Source organism: Neoarius graeffei, chromosome 22, assembly GCF_027579695.1.
Source record: "Neoarius graeffei isolate fNeoGra1 chromosome 22, fNeoGra1.pri, whole genome shotgun sequence".
NCBI classification, from domain to species: domain Eukaryota; kingdom Metazoa; phylum Chordata; class Actinopteri; order Siluriformes; family Ariidae; genus Neoarius; species Neoarius graeffei.
The window spans coordinates 43,112,128-43,134,224 of NC_083590.1; the positions used below are offsets into that span (position 1 = coordinate 43,112,128).

Genomic DNA, 22,097 nt, shown 5'->3' on the forward strand with positions numbered 1-22,097 from the left:
CGCGTGGGTTTCCTCCAGGTGCTCCGGTTTCCCCCACAGTCCAAAGACATGCAGGTTAGGTTAACTGGTGACTTTAAATTGACCGTAGGTGTGAGTGTGAATGGTTGTCTGTGTCTATGTGTCAGCCCTGTGATGACCTGGCGACTTGTCCAGGGTGTACCCCACCTTTCGCCCGTAGTCAGCTGGGATAGGCTCCAGCTTGCCTGCGACCCTGTACAAGGATAAAGCGGCTAGAGATAATGAGAGGAGATAAATAAATTTTAATGATGTGTGTACACTTTATATTCACTGTATTAAAAATTACGAGTCCTAAATTTATACATCTGGAATTATACATCTGGAATAGAGATGATGAGATGAGATATTTTTGAGAGTTAAAATCGACCTTAAAGTTGGCATTTGAGCTGCCCCGCTGAGCTACCCATGCCTGAGTGCGTAACGTCACAGCAGGAACCGGTTTTAAGGCCGAGGCCTTTTACAGCTATGGACCAAAGTCATGTAAATAAAAATTTATGGTGAAAGTAAGAAATACTGTTACCAACTTGCTCAACTAAGACTGATTTGACTTCATTGATTGTGGGTTGACTCTTATTAAAACAGGATTGGTTGCATAACTTATGCAACATATGTACATGCATGCATTTTCACTGCTAAAACGTAAAAGGCTAATTAAATAATTGGATGAACTGAGACGATCACATTCTAAAGCAAATTAAAGCTTATACTGGTAACTTAAACACACAATACAAGTTACATGTATTAATCTAAATTCAGGTAAACAACTTTTTTTTTTTTTTTTTAAATCCAAATGAGAGTCAGAGCTTACCTGTCTGTGTTCTCGCTTCTTGAAGGCCGATCTTGTGGCCAATTTGTTTTTGAAACAGTCTGACTTTCAGTTGCTCATTCAGTTCTCCGTTCATTCACTTCTTCCACATAAAGGGCGAGATGGCAGCAATATCCAGTTTAGAAATAAGACGGCTGCTCCACTCATTCACTTTTCTTCATACTGTGCATTCTGCCATTACTGCTGGGCTCAGGCAATTACTAAAACGCGGGATGGAACCGGTTTTAGCAACAACCCGAGGTCACTGTCCGAGCAATATGTCCTGTTCTGTCCCAGGTTTTAGCAACAACCCTCGGCTCACTCCAGGATGACTGGTGCAACTGGCGCCCAATGTGCCCATGAACTTCTGGCAAAACGCATCCAAATCTTTGTAGTTTGAAAGTTCTTGGGCCATGAATGCAACGTAAATCCAGCTTCTGTCATGTTGCTGTACCGGCCAGCAACACATCTACGCGGCATGGCGATAAATTAGCTCAAAACGAAGGGTCGGAGTTGCAGTCAGCTCTGTTTTTTAGTATAGCGGAAGTAGTGATGAGTCCGATACACTTTCTGTTGTGGAGTTACAGATGTCAAAGTCATTCACTCAGACTGCTACCTATAGAAGTCACTTTAATCGTAAAAACACATCTCAAAAAAGTTGGGACAAGGCCATGTTTACCACTGTGAGACATCCCCTTTTCTCTTTACAACAGTCTGTAAACGTCTGGGGACTGAGGAGACAAGTTGCTCAAGTTTAGGGATAGGAATGTGAACCCATTCTGGTCTAATGTAGGATTCTAGTTGCTCAACTGTCTTAGGTCTTTTTTTGTTGTATCTTCCGTTTTATGATGCGCCAAATGTTTTCTATGGGTGAAAGATCTGGACTGCAGGCTGGCCAGTTCAGTACCCGGACCCTTCTTCTACGCAGCCATGATGCTGTAATTTATGCAGTATGTGGTTTGGCATCGTCATGTTGGAAAATGCAAGGTCTTCCCTGAAAGAGACGTCGTCTGGATGGGAGCATATGTTGCTCTAGAACCTGGATATACCTTTCAGCATTGATGGTGTCTTTCCAGATGTGTAAGCTGCCCATGCCCCACGCACTAATGCAACCCCATACCATCAGAGATGCAGGCTTCTGAACTGAGCGCTGATAACAACTTGGGTCGTCCTTCTCCTCTTTAGTCCGAATGACACGGCGTCCCTGATCTCCATAAAGAACTTCAAATTTTGATTCGTCTGACCACAGAACAGTTTTCCACTTTGCCACAGTCCATTTTAAATGAGCCTTGGCCCAGAGAAGACGTCTGCGCTTCTGGATCACGTTTAGATACGGCTTCTTTGAACTATAGAGTTTTAGTTGGCAACGGCGGATGGCACGGTGAATTGTGTTCACAGATAATGTTCTCTGGAAATATTCCTGAGCCCATTTTGTGATTTCCAATACAGAAGCATGCCTGTATGTGATGCAGTGCCGTCTAAGGGCCCGAACATCACGGGCACCCAGTATGGTTTTCCGGCCTTGACCCTTACGCACAGATTCTTCCAAATTCTCTGAATCTTTTGATGATGATATGCACTGTAGATGATGATATGTTCAAACTCTTTGCAATTTCACACTGTCGAACTCCTTTCTGATATTGCTCCACTATTTGTCGGCGCAGAATTAGGGGGATTGGTGATCCTCTTCCCATCTTTACTTCTGAGAGCCGCTGCCACTCCAAGATGCTCTTTTTATACCCAGTCATGTTAATGACCTATTGCCAATTGACCTAATGAGTTAGCCTAGTAAACCAGACCCACCCGCCTAGCGGCCAAAAATATTTTTGCCTACGAGTGGGTCTAGCCTCGCACCATATAAACAAAACACCCCGGGCATCAAATCGTGCCCGCCAATCACAATGCAAGGTTTTTGTTTGGATTTTTTGAGCGGGCTTTTGCAGGAGTGACTACAAAGCTGCGCAACGCTGGAGAAAGCACAACAGGAAAGATGGCTACGGCTAGAGAACAGCGCGCGTTTGACTCCGCTTTGGAATCAGTTTTAGAAGAATTAGACTTGGAGTTTTCGTTGAAACATGAGCAGGAAGAGGCTCTCTGCTCATTCCTTTTCAAGAAGGACGTTTTCGCTGTTTTGCCGACCGGCTATGGCAAAAGTCTGATCTACCAGCTGGCTCCGCTGGTAGCCAAAAGGATGGGGCTAGTTTGTGCAGTACGAAGAATTAATAAACAGCTTTGAAACATTTACTCTTTGATTGTTTCTTATTTTCCTGTTATTTTAAATTTAAGGGAAATTATTTCACCAAACACCCCTAAATAAAAATAAAAACTCCAAAAACAGTTTAAGCAAACCCTTGAAAAACACTTGGAAAAAAAATAAGAGTTAAGTATGTGGTATAGACTCCAAACTTGTGGTCATTATCTCCAAACTTCTTAATATCTAGAACCTGTTTATTAATTAATACGCATTTTGAAAAATTATTTATTTCAAGGCCTCCCCCACTGCTTTCTGTCGCTCTGACTACGTCACAGTCACTGTTGCGCTGATTGGTCAGAGCGTTGGCCTGTATGCACAGAGACAGTTTGAAAGACAGCGGGTTGTTCCTCCCACCCCCTTCGGAAATGTCTACGAGCGAGGCCAGACTAAATATTCACATTTAGTCTGGCTTGCCAGGCTACTAATGAGTTGCAATTTGGTCCTCCAGCTGTCTCTTTTTTGTACCTTTAACTTTTCCAGCCTCTTATTGCCCCTGTCCCAACTTTTTTGAGATGTGTTGCTGTCATGAAATTTCAAATGAGCCAATATTTGGCATGAAATTTCAAAATGTCTCACTTTCGACAATTGATATGTTGTCTATGTTCTATTGTGAATACAATATCAGTTTTTGAGATTTGTAAATTATTGCATTCCATTTTTATTTACAATTTGTACTTTGTCCCAACTTTTTTGGAATCGGGGTTGTAAATCAAACTGTGCAGAAGGTCTTGATGCATTTTGGAGAACATCCTCTGTCCAAGAAGGTGCGTGGTGTCATGGTGGAAAACAAATGCAGCATGCTTTCCAACTCTGGCAAAGTCTTTGCTGTGTATTCCAGCAACATCCACACCATCAGGGCACCTGTTTTCTGCAGCAGGAAACATTGCATCAATGCGCAAGGCAAGCCTCAGTTCTGAGCATGTTGATGTGCTCACTTTTCATTGCAACCACATGCTCCTTTAAAGACTTACACAAATGTATTTTTAGTATGTGTCTGTGTTTACACACCAGTATGTAGAGAGACATTAAAGGAGGGGTATTCTCTTGAATATTACATGTTGGTTTTGTCTCGTCTCGTCTTCATCCGCTTATCCGGGGCCGGGTTTCGGAGGCAGCAGTCTGAGCATGGAAGCCCAAACTTCCCTTTCCCCAGACACCTCGGCCAGCTCCTCGGGAAGAACACCGAGGCGTTCCCAGGCCAGCCGAGAGACATGGTCCCTCCAGCGTGTCCTGGGTCTTCCCTGGGGCCTCCTCCCGGGGGGACATGCCTGGAACACCTCCCCAGGGAGGTGTCCAGGAGGCATCCGAAAGAGATGCCCGAGCTACCTCAGCTGATTCCTCTCGATGTGGAGGAGCAGCGGCTCTACTCCGAGCTCCTCCCAAGTGACTGTGCTTCTCACCCTATCTCTAAGGGAGCGCCCAGCCACCCTGCGAAGGAAACTCATTTCGGCCGCTTGTATCCACAATCTTGTTCTTTCGGTCATTACCCAAAGCTCATGACCATAGGTGAGAGTCGGAACCTAGATCGACTGGTAAATCTTGAGCTTCGCCTTTTGGCTCAGCTCCTTCACCACAACGGACCGGTAAAGCGACCGCATCGCTGCGGAGGCTGCACCGATCCGCCTGTCGACCTCACGCTCTCGCCTTCCCTCACTCGTGAACAAGTTGGCTTTGTAAAAGCAGAAAAAGAAATTGTGTGAGGATTCTTGTTCCAAGTTCCTGGCCACTCATTTTTGCATCCTACAAATACCACAAAAAAACTGACGTTAAGTTACATTAAGCTTAGGCATAATGCAAGGCAGAAAACTGGCTTACATTTATGCCTAAGCTTAGTTGACTTTGGTTGAAACTTGTAGTTCTGAAAGTAAAGTTGCACAACTTTAAAAGGCATTTTGTTAATGTATTTTTATTATTTATTTTAATATTTGCTTTTGTGTAATGTTTTTAAGGTAACTTGAAAGTTACTTATTTGTTTTTACATTTCAGAAGACATTTTCTTTAAAACCTATAATGTAATGTGCAAAAAGGATTTTTTTTTTTTTCTAAAAAGAAAACCAGTTACTGGTTTTACAAGAGAAATTAAGATACTGGTCTTATTTTCTCTTGTATATTTGCTATTACTCTTGAATAAATTAAAAATATTTCTTATCCAATGGAATAATCGGTAGAATGCTCGATTACTAAAATAATCAATAGTTGCAGCTTGTGTGAGAACCCCAGGAGATCGGCAGTTTCTGAAATACTCAAACCAGTCCATCTGGCACCAACATTCATGCCACAGTAAAAGTTAGAGATCACAGTTTTTCTCGTTCTGATGTTTGAAGTGAACATTAACTGAAGCTCTTGATTTGTATCTACATGATTTTATGCATTGTGTTGCTGTCAAGGGAGTGGCTGATTTAGAGAACTGCATAAAACAGCAGGTGGATGGGTGTTCCTAATAAAGTGGCATGTTTTTTGTTTTTAATGTGGGTGTAAAAAAAAAAAAATATATATATTTTTTTTTTTTAATTATTAAGTTAATGTGTCAAGTCTCCATCCTGCTTTGAGTTCACACTGAAATCAATTCCAAAATGAATTGGTTCACTGATTCCTGGCCATGAAATGGCAGAGTTTGGTTCCTCTTAAGGTTTCTGCCTCATGTTATTTATTAGAGAAATTATTAATTTAAATTTTATACCCCGATATACCCTGATTTCTGTAAATTTCTGCTGCATTGTCCATTGTTAAGTGTTGTATAAATGAAATTCAGTTGAAGTCATCCCAAAGCTCAGTCGATTCCACACACTGAGTGATTGATTGAACACATGCGCACACAGAGCAAGCAAAAATTAATTTATCAAACAGCGTGAGACTTTCAGTTAGCAAGACAGCCAGGAAATATTTATTTTGCCTTTACTTAGCATTTTGTCTTGTCAGCATTAAACAAATCAGTACAAACGAATCGATACAAATGTACAGCAAATCCCCTTGTTAGTTTGAGTGCCTTATTTGGTCAGCGTAAGCACTTGATAATATTCTCATCATTTGTTTTCTGCATAGGTCATCACTCACAAGGATGGTGAGGATAGGGTAATACCAGGTTTGTATGCCTGTGGTGAAGCTGCCTGTGCCTCTGTACATGGTGCCAACCGCTTGGGAGCTAACTCGCTGCTGGACCTTGTGGTGTTTGGCCGTGCATGTGCGCTCACCATTGCCGAAAACGACACTCCAGGTAAGCAGGAACGTGAATGTGAAATAAAGCATCCCATGCTGCAAACATGACAGGTTGCCAGGGTTGTGGTTTTTACACGTAATTGAGTTGGTTATGAAACAACAAATCAAAAATATCTGCACTACAATGATGGAAACCAGATGGCTCCATCCTAATGCAACGTGCTATGTGCTGCTCCGTACAGATGTTTTGTTGACTTGTTTGTGTGTCTCTTACCTGGCCCACTCTCCCCAGCTTTCTGTCTTGAAAAGAAACCGGATGAAACGTCACGGCGCACATATCCATCAACTCCATACTGTAGTAAAGTTTCTTTATGCTTCAGGAAGCATCCATTGTGCCTCTGGGTAAAAAGGAAATGCCAGTCTCCCATCCCAATACAGACCCAGTGCTCTTACATCTGTCAGATGAAGAGCCTGGAATAGCAAGCCATCCATCCGTTTCAGTTCACCTGTCAGACCTACTGTACAACTCAGTACATGACACCATCTCTCACACTGTGCACAAGAAAAGCACATGTCAGGGTGCTGTTTATCGACTAGAGTTCAGCGTTTAATGCAGTCTTACCTTCCCTATCTCACACTCCATAAATACCAGCATCATCCTCTAAAGACCACAGACCTCTCTTCTTTCATTGCTTCTTGTGTACTCTGTATTCTGGCAACATTTGACAATAAAATCCGACTTCAACTTGTTTCCAATGCAAACACTTGGACAAAGAAGGAACATGGGGACACCTTTTCCCATTCCTGAATTTTTGGGTTACACTCGGATCTTTTTGTGTAGTTTTTGTTTATGAACTCGGGTGGATATTTTGCTGAAGGCCTGGCAACCCTACACATCAGTGTGCACAGAGCTGATGTTTAACTTTTGTTACATTCTAATGCACCTTTTTTGTACAAATTAAAAGGATTTCTTATCCAGTTAATTAATGGAATAATCGGTAGCATACTCTATTATTAAAATAATCGATAGCTGCAGCTTGTGTGAGGGAACCCTAGGAGATCGGCAGTTTCTGAAATGCTCAAACTCGTCCATCTGGCACCAACACCCATGTCCGTTTCAAAGTCACTTAAATCACCTTTCTTCCCCATTCTGATGTTTAAGGTGAACATTTCCTGAAATTCTTGATCTGTATCTGCATGATGTTATGAACTGCACTGATATGGCACATGATGCGGTATCATTAGCTTTGATTAGATATGAGCAGATTTCATGAATGAATAGATGTACAGGTGCCCAGTCAGTGAGTGCATGTAAAACTTGTGGGGGGTTTCGTTCTTCCTTCCTTCCCGGTTTTCATAACATGAACATTTTCATATCATTCCACCGCTAGGGTGACTGATTTTATGTTCTTATTTTGCTGAAACAGGAGAGAAGCTCGAACCCCTGAAGCCTAATGCAGGAGAGGACTCTGTCGCTAATCTGGATAAAATGCGCTTTGCTCATGGTTCTACAAGAACTTCTGAGATCAGGCTTAACATGCAGAAGGTACGAAATAATTACATATGAAATTACTGTTTCATTTTGTTTTTCCTACAAGCAAGTTTACTTCTGGGTAATAAACGAAATGGTGTAAAATCCCAATTCTCAAAAAGTGTTGGAAATATTTATATGTTAATTCACCTGTGATTTTATACGGACACAGAAAGGGGAATGTGAAAAATTTTGCTTTCTTAAGCAAGGTGAGTTTTAACTGTGAACTTGAAAGTTTTCGATTCGTTGATTATTTGTTTACTTACTTACCCACAGTTATGATGATGCACTTTTAAGACTCATACACTCACTGAGAAATGCATTTTTAACTCTAACACAGCTGGACTTTCAAACATTTTCCCAGTCAGTCCATGTCCTCAGGATGGCATTAGGGCATTGTGAGATCTGTGTAGTGCAGTATGTACATAGTAAAACCTTTCTGATGCTCATTTCCAGCTCGTCTCGTCTCGTCTCGTCTTCTTCCGCTTATCCAGGACCGGGTCGCGGAGGCAGCAGTCTAAGCATGGAAGCCCAAACTTCCCTTTCCCCAGACACCTCGGCCAGCTCCTCGGGAAGAACACCGAGGCGTTCCCAGGCCAGCCGAGAGACATAGTCCCTCCAGCGTGTCCTGGGTCTTCCCCGGGGCCTCCTCCCGGGGGGACATGCCTGGAACACCTCCCCAGGGAGGCGTCCAGGAGGCATCCGAAAAAGATGCCCGAGCCACCTCAGCTGGTTCCTCTCGATGTGGAGGAGCAGCGGCTCTACTCCGAGCTCCTCCCGAGTGACTGTGCTTCTCACCCTATCTCTAAGGGAGCGCCCAGCCACCCTGCGAAGGAAACTCATTTCAGCCGCTTGTATCCGCGATCTTGTTCTTTCTGTCATTACCCAAAGCTCATGACCATAGGTGAGAGTCGGAACGTAGATCGACCGGTAAATTGAGAGCTTCGCCTTTTGGCTCAGCTCCTTCTTCACCACGACGGACCGGTAAAGCGACCGCATCACTGCGGAGGCTGCACCGATCCGCCTGTCGATCTCACGCTCCATCCTTCCCTCACTCGTGAACAAGATCCCGAGATACTTAAACTCCTCCACTTGAGGCAGGACTTCTCCACCAACCTGGAGAGGGCAAGCCACCCTTTTCCGGTCGAGAACCATGGCCTCGGACTTGGAGGTGCTGATTCTCATCCCAGCCGCTTCACACTCGACTGCAAACCGCCCCAGTGCATGCTGAAGGTCCTGGTTTGAAGAAACCAACAGGACAACATCATCCGCAAAAAGCAGAGATGAAATCCTGTGGTTCCCAAACAGGATTCCTTCCGGCCCCTGGCTGCGCCTAGAAATTCTGTCCATAAAAATTATGAACAGAACCGGTGACAAAGGGCAGCCCTGACGGAGTCCAACATGCACTGGGAACAGGTCTGACTTACTGCCGGCAATGCGAACCAGACTCCTGCTCCGTTCGTACAGGGACCGGACAGCCCTTAGCAAAGAGCCCCGAACCCCATACTCCCGAAGCACCCCCCACAGAATACCACGGGGGACACGGTCGAATGCCTTCTCCAGATCCACAAAGCACATGTGGACTGGTTGGGCAAACTCCCATGAACCCTCGAGCACCCTATGAAGGGTATAGAGCTGGTCCAGTGTTCCGCGACCAGGACGAAAACATTTCCAGCTGTTTAAAAAAAAAATTAAAATAACCCACACTCGACACGGTTTCTGCCCTCGCAGTTATGTCTCTGGGCAAAGCTAGATGCTTATGATGGAGACTGGATTTTAATGGCATTCTTTTCTTTGTGGATTCTTTACTTTGTTCACTCCCCCCCCCCCCCCCCCCCAATTTTTATTCTCCAACACTTTTGATGTAAAAAGGAGGGTTAAAGAACGTACGTGTGCAGATCTGCAGTTGAATAAACTGAAATAACAGGGAGGATATATTGCCATGTTTGACAAATTACAGTACTTGAAGTCCGCACAAAGTGGGAAACTGATAACCCTGGTAAGGGTCAGAACAACAGGGGCTCACAAACGTTTTGAACAAATGACCCCAAATGTATAACCCCGATTCCAAAAAAGTTGGGACAAAGTCTCATCTCATCTCATTAACCTAACCTGCATGTCTTTGGACTGTGGGGGGAACCGAACCCGGACCTTCTTGCTGTGAGGCGACAGCGCTAACCACTACACCACCGTGCCGCCCTGGGGCAAAGTACAAATTGTAAATAAAAACGGAATGCAATAATTTACAAATCTCAAAAACTGATATTGTAGTCACAATAGAGCATAGACAACATATCAAATGTCGAAAGTGAGACATTTTGAAATTTCATGCCAAATATTGGCTCGTTTGAAATTTCATGACAGCAACACATCTCAAAAAAGTTGGGACAGGGGCAATAAGAGGCTGGAAAAGTTAAAGAGAAAAGGGGATGTCTCACAGTGGTAAACATGGACTTGTCCCAACTTTTTATGCCTCCGCCACCTTAAGGTGCAGGAGGCATTATGTTTCCGGGTTGTCTGTCTTTCCGTCCGTGCGTGCGTCCATCCTGAAACCTTGTGAACATGATGTCTCAAAGGCTAATGAAAGGAATTTCACCAAACTTTCACCATTTGTGCGCTTTGGGACAAACATGAACTGATTAGATTTTGAGGTTAAAAGGTCACAGGTCAAGATTACTGTAAGGTCAAATGTCCATCCCCAAACTTTGTGAACACCATATCTCAAAGCCCAATGAAAGGAATTTCACCAAACTTTCACCATTTGTGCACTTTGGGACAAAGATGAAATGATTAGATTTTGAGGTCGAAAGGTCTAAGGTCAAGGTCACCGTGAGGTCAAATGTCTGTCCGAAAACTTTGTGAACACAATATCTCCAAGGCAAATGAAAGGAATTTCACCAACCTTTCACCATTTGTGCATTTGGGGACAGACATGAACTGATTAGATTTTGAGGTTAAATGGTCACAGGTCAAGATTACTGTGAGGTCAAATGTCCATCCCCAAATCACAACTTAATAAGGCGTGTAGTCTACCAGGCGGAGGCATCCCCATCGACGCCGTTGGCGTCGAGTTCTATCTACAACCCCGATTCCAAAAAAGTTGGGACAAAGTACAAATTGTAAATAAAAACAGAATGCAATAATTTACAAATCTCAAAAACTGATATTGTATTCACAATAGAACATAGACAACATATCAAATGTCGAAAGTGAGACATTTTGAAATTTCATGCCAAATATTGGCTCATTTGAAATTTCATAACAGCAACACATCTCAAAGTTGGGACAGGGGCAATAAGAGGCTGGAAAAGTTAAAGGTACAAAAAAGGAACAGCTGGAGGACCAAATTGCAACTCATTAGGTCAATTGGCAATAGGCCATTAACATGACTGGGTATAAAAAGAGCATCTTGGAGTGGCAGCAGCTCTCAGAAGTAAAGATGGGAAGAGGATCACCAATCTCCCTAATTCTGCACCGACAAATAGTGGAGCAATATCAGAAAGAAGTTCGCCAGCGTAAAATTGCAAAGAGTTTGAACATATCATCATCTACAGTGCATAATATCATCAAAAGATTGAGAGAACCTGGAAGAATCTCTGTGCGTAAGGGTCAAGGCTGGAAAACCATACTGGGTGCCCGTGATCTTCGGGCCCTTAGACGGCACTGCATCACATACAGGCACGCTGCTGTATTGGAAATCACAAAATGGGCTCAGGAATATTTCCAGAGAACATTATCTGTGAACCCAATTCACCGTGCCATCCGCCGTTGCCAGCTAAAACTCTATAGTTCAAAGAAGAAGCCGTATCTAAACATGATCCAGAAGCGCAGACGTCTTCTCTGGGCCAAGGCTCATTTAAAATGGACTGTGGCAAAGTGGAAAACTGTTCTGTGGTCAGATGAATCAAAATTTGAAGTTCTTTATGGAAATCAGGGACGCCATGTCATTCGGACTAAAGAGGAGAAGGACGACCCAAGTTGTTATCAGCGCTCAGTTCAGAAGCCTGCATCTCTGATGGTATGGGGTTGCATTAGTGCATGTGGCATGGGCAGCTTACACATCTGGAAAGACACCATCAATGCTGAAAGGTATATCCAAGTTCTAGAGCAACATATGCTCCCATCCAGACGATGTCTCTTTCAGGGAAGACCTTGCATTTTCCAACATGACAATGCCAAACCACATACTGCATCAATTACAGCGTCATGGCTGCGTAGAAGAAGGGTCCGGGTACTGAACTGGCCAGCCTGCAGTCCAGATCTTTCACCCATAGAAAACATTTGGCGCATCATAAAACGGAAGATACGACAAAAAAGACCTAAGACAGTTGAGCAACTAGAATCCAACATTAGACAAGAATGGGTTAACATTCCTATCCCTAAACTTGAGCAACTTGTCTCCTCAGTCCCCAGACGTTTACAGACTGTTGTAAAGAGAAAAGGGGATGTCTCACAGTGGTAAACATGGCTTTGTCCCAACTTTTTTGAGATGTGTTGTTGTCATGAAATTTAAAATCACCTAATTTTTCTCTTTAAATGATACATTTTCTCAGTTTAAACATTTGATATGTCATCTATGTTCTATTCTGAGTAAAATATGGAATTTTGAAACTTCCACATCATTGCATTCCGTTTTTATTTACAGTTTGTACTTTGTCCCAACTTTTTTGGAATCAGGGTTGTACACCCCAGTGTATTTTAAGCTTGGAATTTGAGGGGGGGGGTTGTTTTTTTCCCCTTCCTTCACAAATTTATGACTTCATAATCTGAGAATATCCAAGTGGTGTGTGGGTTGTTTTTGGTAAATTTCTGAGAAATTCTGAGGGTTTTTTCTCCTCCTTAAACAACCCACAGTAGCCCTAATAAACCATCATACAAATAGACCCCAGGCCTTGATTATTTATTTATTGATTGATTGATTGATTGAATTCCAGATGTATAAATTTAGGACTCGTAATTTTTAATACAGTGAATATAAAGTGTACACACATCATTAAAATTTATTTATCTCCTCTCATTATCTCTAGCCGCTTTATCCTTGTACAGGGTCGCAGGCAAGCTGGAGCCTATCCCAGCTGACTACGGGCGAAAGGTGGGGTACACCCTGGACAAGTCGCCAGGTCATCACAGGGCTGACACATAGACACAGACAACCATTCACACTCACATTCACACCTACGGTCAATTTAGAGTCACCAGTTAACCTAACCTGCATGTCTTTGGACTGTGGGGGAAACCGGAGCACCCGGAGGAAACCCACGCGGACACGGGGAGAACATGCAAACTCCGCACAGAAAGGCCCTCGCCGGCCACGGGGCTCGAACCCGGACCTTCTTGCTGTGAGGCGACAGCGCTAACCACTACACCACTGTGCCGCCCTTATCTATTTATTTATTTATTTACTTACTTATTTATTTTACATCAGCAAAACCTGAGACCACGATAAATAATTTCAAAACTTTCCCCACCTTTAATAACCTGTACAATTCGATTGAAAAACAAACAAATCTGTTAGGGGAAAAACATGTGTTGCCAGGCAAAACAAACCTCGCCTGGGAGTACTTATATGAAGGAAGATATCGCGACAAAAATAGGTACCCTATGGGTACATGTGGCTACTGCTTATAAATAAAACTTTTTGATACCATGTCCATACAGTAAATATAGCACATATATATATATATACTCTGAGGCAGTAGCCACAAAAATGAAGCATAATCTCAAAATGAAGAATTTAAAAATCACAGAAGTAAAATATACCAAGTGTCTGTACTTTTTATATTATTCTATTCTTACCTTACAGTTTTTGAAACTGAAAAACACACGCTGCCACCATGACCGAAACTCTCATTTCCCAGAAATGGCCTGGCGCTAGAGCTCAGTGGAACGCACTTTCCCTCTGGAATGCGCATAAACATGTCTGAAAGTGATTTTCTTGAATCCATTTATTTATATTTAATATCCTGGTGGATCCGTCCTGGGCGAGGTAATAAAAAAAATAAAAATAAATAAAATGTACAGTGTTGCTTGAAAGTTTGTGCTTGAATGAAAATCAATAAATGACCAAGCATAATATTTGTTTAATTGGGTTCTCTTTATCTACTTTTAGGACTTGTGTGGAAATCTGATTGATGTTTTAGGACATTTATGCAGAAATATAGAAAATTCTAAAGGGTTTGCAAACTTTCAAGCACCACTGTACAATAAGCTGGCTTCAGAAGTGTGTACACCCTTAAACTAATACTTTGTTGAAGTACCTTTTGATTTAATTACAGTATTCAGTCTTTTTGGGTACACACCTGCCATCAATTAAAATGACTGATTAACCCCAAATAAAGTTCAGCTGTCCTAATAGGATTTTTCCTGACATTTACCCAGTTGTATCCTCCAGCAGAAGCCATGGTCTGCAGAAAGCTTACAAAGCATCAAAGGGATCTCATTGTTGAAAGGTATCAGTCAGAAGTGCACAAAAAATTTCCACGGCATTAGATATGCCATGGAGCACAGTGAAGATAGTCATCAAGAAGTGGAGAAAATATGGGACAACAATGACATTACTGAGAGCTGGATGTCCCTCCAAAATTGATAAAAAGACAAGACGAAAACTGGTCAGGGAGGCTGCCAAGAGCCCTACAGCAGCACTGAAGGAGCTGCAGGAATTTCTGGCAAGTACTGGTTGTGTACTACATGTGATCACTATCTCCCGTATTCTCCATACAGTGGTGCTTGAAAGTTTGTGAACCCTTTAGAATTTTCTATATTTCTGCATAAATATGACCTACAACATCGATTATCGCACAAGTCCTAAAAGTAGATAAAGAGAGCCCAGTTAAACAAATGAGACAATGTTATACTTGGTCATTTATTTTTGAGGAAAATTATCCAATATTACATATGTGAGTGGCAAAAATATGTGAACCTCTAGGATTAGCAGTTAATTTGAAGGTAAAATTAGTGTCGGGTGTTTTCAATCAATGGGATGACAATCAGGTGTGAGTGGGCACCCTGTTTTATTTAAAGAACAGGGATCTATCAAAGTGTGATCTTCACAACACATGTTTGTGGAAGTGTATCATGGCACGTACAAAGATTTCTGAGGACCTGAAGGTTACAAAACCATCTCTAAAGAGTTTGGACTCCACCAATCCACAGTCAGATCAAATGGAGGAAATTCAAGACCATTGTTACCCTCCCCAGGAGTGGTTGACCAACAAAGATCACTCCAAGAGCAAGGCATGTAATAGTCGGCGAGGTCACAAAGGACCCCAGGGTAACTTCTAAGCAACTGAAGGCCTCTCTCACATTAACATTAGCCAATGTTCATGAGTCTACCATCAGGAGAACACTGAACAACAATGGTGTGCATGGCAGGGTTGCAAGGAGAAAGCCACTGCTCTCCAAAAATAACATTGCTGCTCGTCTGCAGTTTGCTAAAGATCACGTGGACAAGCCAGAAGGCTATTGGAGAAATGTATTGTGAATGGATGAGACCAAAATAGAACTTTTTGGTTTAAATGAGAAGTGTTATGTTTAGAGAAAGGAAAACACTACATTCCAGCATAAGAACCTTTATCCCATCTGTGAAACATGGTGGTGGTAGTATCATGGTTTGGGGCCTGTTTTGCTGCATCTGGGCCGGGACGACTTGCCATCATTGATGGAACAATGAATTCTGAATTATACCAGCGAATACTAAAGGAAAGTGTCAGGACTTTGGTCCATGAACTGAATCTCAAGAGAAGGTGGGTCATGCAGCAAGACAACGACCCTAAGCACACAAGTCGTTCTACCAAAGAATGGTTAAAGAAGAATAAAGTTTGTTTTGGAATGTCCAAGTCCTGACCTTAATCCAATCGAAATGTTGTGAAAGGACCTGAAGCGAGCAGTTCATGTGAGGAAACCCACCAGCATCCCAGAGTTGAAGCTGTTCTGTACGGAGGAATGGGCTAAAATTTCTCCAAGCCAGTGTGCAGGACTGATCAACAGTTACCCGAAATGTTTGGTTGCAGTTATTGCTGCACAAGGGGGTCACACCAGATACTGAAAGCAAAGATTCACATACTTTTGCCACTCACACATATTTAATATTGGCTCATTTTCCTCAATAAATAAATGACCAAGTGTAATATTTTTGTCTCATTTGTTTAACTGGGTTCTCTTTATCTACTTTTAGGACTTGTGTGAAAATCTGATGATGTTTTAGGTCATATCTATGCAGCAATATAGAAAATTCTAAAGGGTTCACAAACTTTCAAGCACCATTGTATGTCTGGACTATGGGGTAGGGTCGCAAGATGGAAGCCTTTTCTTACAAAGCAAAATCTCCATGCCTGGCTAAATTTGGCAGAAAAATACATCAACTCTCCCAAAAGCATGTGGGAAAATGTTATGGTCTGATGAAACCAAGGTTGAACTTTTTGGCCACAATTCCGAAGGTATGTTTGGCACGAAAACACTGTGCCTCACCAAAAGAACGCCATACCCACAGTGAAGCATGGTGGTGGCAGCATCCATGTTTTGAGGTTGATTTCCTTCAGCTGGAACAGGGGCCTTTTAGTCAAGGTGGAGGGAATTATGAACAGTTCTAAATACCAGTCAATTTTGACCCAAAACCTTCAGGTGTCTGCTAGAAAGGTGAAGAGGAATTTCATCTTTCAGCACGACAATGACCCCAAGCATACATTGTAATCAACAAAAGAATGACTTCACCAGAAGAAAATTCAAGTTTCCAGCCAGAGCCCAGACCTATATCCAATTGAAAATCTGTGGGGTGACCTGAAGAGGGCTGTGCACAAGAGATGCCCTCTTCCAAAGATTTTGGAGCACTTTTGCAAGGAAGAGTGGGCAAATATTGCCCAGTCTAGATGTGGCAGGCTGATAGACTCCTACCCAAAAAGACTGAAGGCTGTAATTAAATCAAAAGGTGCTTCAACAAAGTATTAGTTTAAGGGTGTACACACCTTATGCAACCAGCTTATTGTATGTTGTTTTTCCCCTAACAGATTTGTTTTTCAGTTGAATTGTACAGGTTCTAGGTCACATTAAAGGTGGGAAAAGTTCTGAAATTATTTATCGTGGTCTCAGGTTTTTCTGATGTAAAAAAAAAAAAGAAATAAACATATTTTAATGGGATTTGTACACTTTTTTTATATCCATTGTGTATATATAGTAACATTTTGTATATATAGTAACATTTTATACAATGCCGTGTCACATGCTGCTCTCTCAAGTTTGACTAACACAGAATTTTGCCTTTCGTTGGGGCCTCAATTACAAAAACTTCCCATTGATGTATTTTTAATGTTAGTGACTTCAAATAGTTGTTGGACAAATGTTTAAGAAGATTCAAAATAACTTTACTGTGCACATCCCCACCTTCCTCAGTTAGGGACGAGAGTATCTGCCTTGGAAATAGATGGCGGTAAACAACAGATAGAAAACCAGAAACATTGGTATATTTCTGCTAATTTTACACACACAAAAAAAACAACCCACCAACATTCCAATCTCTTGTTCTTGATTGTCAGACTATGCAGTCTCATGCAGCAGTGTTTCGTACTGGAGATGTCTTGAAAGAAGGTTGTGACAAGATGGACACTCTCTACCAGACATTAGACAACATTAAGACGTTTGACAGAGGTTGGTCTTTTTAATGTTTTTTTTTTTTTTTTTTTTCTGGAAATAAATCCTGTAATTATGTTCGTTAAAGGACAATCTAACACAAATGTTTAAAATATCTTGAAATACATAAATGAGTTTATATTATTCAGCTTCAACTCACTGCCCTGAATGGGTTAATAAGCCTCTTGCTTCTCATGTTAACGGAAAATGATTCTATTAGTAATGGTTGGTATATTTCACGCAGTCTAATGCTAATGTGAAGCTTCTATTGCGGTGCCATCTCAGGTATCGTTTGGAACACTGACCTCGTGGAGACTCTGGAACTGCAGAATCTGATGCTGAATGCTGTGCAGACGATTCACTCGGCTGAGGCTCGCAAAGAAAGCAGGGGTGCTCACGCCCGGGAAGATTTCAAAGCAAGTTATGCGCAGACACTTTAGGGCTAAAGCATCTATTAGTTTCTTATCATGGTCAGATTTAATACCAATATTTATTACTCAAACATTAATTAAAAGGTTTCCAGAGGAGCGTATCTTGTGTTAGTCTGTACTGGTGTGTGCATCACCCCCCCCCCCCCCCCCTTTTTTTTTCTTCTCCTCTCTCTCCATCTGCTATAGGTGCGTGTGGATGAGTACGACTACTCCAAGCCATTGCAGGGTCAACAGAAGAAGCCTTTTGAAGAGCACTGGAGGAAACACACACTGTCCTACACAGACCCAAAGACAGGAAAGGTATATAATTATATTAGCTTTGGGTATTTAACAGAAGTTCAAAGGATTTTTATAATCATTGTTGGGTTAGGAAGGTTTTTTTTTTTTTGCACATGAGGTATTTGATATTTTGATGATGCGTACTTCATTTACAAAGTTATGACATTCCTGAACATTTTTTTTTAAATTTATTTTTATTGGCTTGTCATGTCACACTTTAATGCTATAATCTTTACTGTGTCTTGGTGCATCTTAGGTCACTCTGGAATATAGACCAGTGATTGATGACTCTCTGAACGCTGAAGACTGTGCCGCCATTCCTCCTGCTATCCGCTCCTATTAACCTATTTACTATTATTTATCAATAATATGCTCAGTCTGAGTCCTTCAGTACATTACAGAACATTTGTGTTCAATTCTGGTATTTTGAAGGACATTTTATTGCTAATAAAGCATAAATACTAAAAATGGAGGGATCTAGAATTTGTTTTTAAAAAAAAAAAAAACCTAGATAGAACTCGACGCCAATGGCGTTGATGGGGATGCCTCCGCCTGGTAGATGACATGCCTTATTAAGTTGTGATTTGGGGATGGACATTTGACCTCACAGTAATCTTGACCTGGTGAAATTACTTGTAGATTTAGAAATTACTTGGAGATATTGTGTTTGCAAGGTTTTCGGACAGACATTTGACCTCACAGTGACCTTGACCTTAGACCTTTTGATCTCAAAATCTAATCAGTTTATCTTTGTCCCCAAATGCACAAATGGTGAAAGTTTGGTGAAATTCCTTTCATCAGCCTTTGAGATATCGTGTTCACAAAGTTTCGGGACGGATGCACGCATGGACGGTCGGACGGACAGACGGACAACCCAAAAACAATGCCTCCTGCACCTTAAGGTGGTGGAGGCATAAAAAACGAATTCAGGCCAACATGTAAACATAAGTTCCATATGTACTTGTGTTCTACTGAATGAGCCTCATTTATCAAGCTTCAAGCAAATAAAGGAATTTATTTGTCGACTTTTAATCATTCGTAGTTAGTTCACAAAAGCGTTCGTATTCTACAAGAGCTCCTGAGTTTGTGTGGCATGACGTTTTATGACTCTCACTAATGTGAACCTTGATCGATTGACTGAGTTGACACACGGCAATTTAATGAACATTTGGTGAACTTCATTTCATATTAATGTAATTTGCTTTAAGAAATACTGATGGTGTTAGTATTTGGAGGGTGGGTATTTTAAAAAAAAAAAGAAAAGAAAGCAAGCCAACACAAATCCATCTGTAGACAAAAAGAAATGCTGTATAAAAAGGGAGGATGTGGTGCAACAGTGTACAAGTCTGTTCTGTTGCCGTGCATCTTCGATTCATGCTGTGAAAGCCAGCACTAACATAAATTATCGATTTGGATTGTCTTGGTGTGCTGTACATTCCCTAGTGTGCTGCAGGACTTCATCAAGCATCCCAAATCTATCAGGTTTCCTTCCAACACTCTCATTCCCTCCTGCTTTTCCAGTGTGACAGTGGTGTGTGAGAGGCTGAAGAGCTTGTGTTGTCATGAGAGATTTCTGGTGGACAATTGCAGAGCATCATTTTAAAACAAAAAATGTGGATGATGCCCCGAGTTCAGTGTAGATACTTTTTACTCCATTTTCATGTCACAGTTTTCTTGTAACTTAAAGGTCATAGGCAATGGTCGGAGGTGAAACATAGAATATCAACTTTATGGTCTAGAAGACCAACCCAAAAAGCAAATTCAATTTTCCTAGTGTCTAATTTGCACCCTAAAATTGAATAAAACAGTTAAAATATACTGTTTTGCCCAATTTCCGAAGGTTTGTTTACATCTCACTTATGCGCACTTTCACCGCCAGGGAACAGTCGTTGTGATGTCATTTAAGGCAAACAGACTGGGAGCAGTTCTGTGTTTACTTGCGAACCGAGCACACGTGTATGGACTTTGGTCGTGAGAGGTTGTGTAAAATGTCTGAAGGCGATAGCGATTTTGAAGTAGGAACTCTCCAAATTGAATATCGAGAGGTGAAACCATACATGTATGAACCTATGGCCATTGCGAAGTAATCGGTGAATGTGGCTCACTGGTTTGACCGTGCAGCCTTGGAATCGGACAGCGACTTGGCTGACTCTGATCGTGGTGATCCCGGACTTCAACAAGACTCGCGCCCAAACGATTTATCCTGATAGTGATGATAAATTCCTACTTTCATCGTAATACTAAATAAGAGCCCTTTTGAAGAATAATTAAACCGCCCTCCCTAGTGGATATAGGTAACGATTACTTGACAGTGCGCCGGTAGGCCACGTTAGCCTGCCATCCACGGCACTGTACTATTTATAGCCCATTCTAAGCAAGGAAATATGCCTTTGTCTCATTTCCACAATGATTGTACAGGATCCCTCAGGATTCTTGACTTGTCAATTGCAAGCAAAAGTAAAAATGTTTACCCCCAATCTTCTCCTTTTTGCTTGAGCATTGCTGGTCCGTTTCTTCTTTGACTGCTTGATTTTGTTTCACGCACACAATCCACTCTCTCCGCCTCGTCTCTTGTTCCGGAAAAAAACAACTCTCTGGCTTCACACACACAATCCACTCTCTCCGCCTCGTCTCCTCTTTTGGAAAAAGCCAACCCTCTTGCTCCACCTCGTCTCCTCTTCCCGGAAAAAGCCAATCCACTCTCTCTGCCTCCTTCTCTTCTCTCAGAAAAAGGTAAAAACTTCTTCCTGAACTGGTCCCGTTGTTACAGTTCACTGCACAACAATAAGGCATTGTTTATTGTTAAAAGTGCTATACAAATAAACTTGACTTGGCATGGTTTTTCTTTGGAAATTCCTGAATGCACGTCTGCACTCAAGCCGAACGGCAATGTAAGTAAACAGAAGTGGACTCAACTCAAGCGGTTTGTTTGTCTTAAATGACGTCACGCGCCGAGTGGTCACGAAAATAGCCGAACAGAAATTCGCCACGATCCGCGCTAACTTATTTTAATGATTATTTATTAACAATACTTCTTGGGAACAGAAGACAATTACAGAGGGGTTTTTTTAACGTATAAAGTTTCAAATGTGCATAAAATTAAAACCGTTGCCTATGAGCTTTAATTTACTGTGCAAGTCAAAATAACTTCTGCTGCAGAGAAATTTTTCTCACGCTTTGTTGTCCTCGGTGAGCTTTGCCTTTTACAGAGTTTTATGGGCATCGCTAAATGCAAACGAGCTGTAGCATGAATGTGCTTTGCACTTTACGAGTGACTTGTAATTCAACACAGAACTATGAACAAAATCAACATTACTGAAACGTTAGCAAATGTGGCAGCAATTTTTCTTACGGTTTATCTGACAAACATTTGCACACAACTTGATAAATGAGGCCCGTTTTTCATGTGTTTCACCAATGTACTTCCTGCTGAATGTGCTTTAGAGAGTCGTTAAATTGCTTTCCATCTGCTTTTGTAGTGTTTTTTTTTTTTTTTTAATAATTGGGGTTATTGGGTTTCTGTTGTAGTCTCTTCCATTTCTACTGCACTGAATCCTTGATGATGCAACACAAGATAATCTGACTGGTTGCCTCCGAGCAATATTTACTTCTTAATTGAATAAAGTTGATCTGACCATCTGATTTTCACCATGTCTGTCATTAAAAACATTGTACTTCAGTGTGCATGTTGTCTTGTAACACTTCACAAATGGTCCCTGTCACCAACTGAACCACACCCCCTGCCCTACTGCAAAGTTCCAAAACTTAGGGTGGCAGGGAAGGCTTATTAATATTCATGAGAGAAGTGCTACCTGATTGGCTGGTTTTTGCTCCTCTGTCTCTCTATTTTTGTGTAAATTAAATAATTTGGCATGCATTCCTTTTTGCATGATAAACAAATTATAACTAAATTAAAAAATAAAAATTATAAACTATGTCTCCTGAATGGTGCAACATCTTTATCCTGTTGCATGAACCAATTTCAGCCCAACTTAAGCAGAT

At 41.7% G+C, this 22,097-nt stretch overlaps 2 protein-coding genes across 2 annotated transcripts in view; one reads left to right on the plus strand and one right to left on the minus strand.

The window, feature by feature from the left end:
- sdha (succinate dehydrogenase complex, subunit A, flavoprotein (Fp)) overlaps window positions 1-21,737 on the plus strand; it is a 47,384-nt gene extending 25,647 nt beyond the window's left edge. The window contains exons 10-15 of the mRNA XM_060904821.1: window positions 6,120-6,291; window positions 7,661-7,779; window positions 17,292-17,403; window positions 17,671-17,801; window positions 18,003-18,116; window positions 18,352-21,737. Of these exons, the coding sequence (XP_060760804.1) occupies window positions 6,120-6,291; window positions 7,661-7,779; window positions 17,292-17,403; window positions 17,671-17,801; window positions 18,003-18,116; window positions 18,352-18,438 (735 nt within the window). The 3' untranslated portion in view covers window positions 18,439-21,737. The remainder of the gene's footprint in view (window positions 1-6,119; window positions 6,292-7,660; window positions 7,780-17,291; window positions 17,404-17,670; window positions 17,802-18,002; window positions 18,117-18,351) is intronic.
- The window catches only part of LOC132870316 (centrosomal protein of 55 kDa-like), an 85,150-nt gene that overhangs the window by 37,344 nt on the left and 25,709 nt on the right, over window positions 1-22,097 (minus strand). The window lies entirely within an intron of this gene.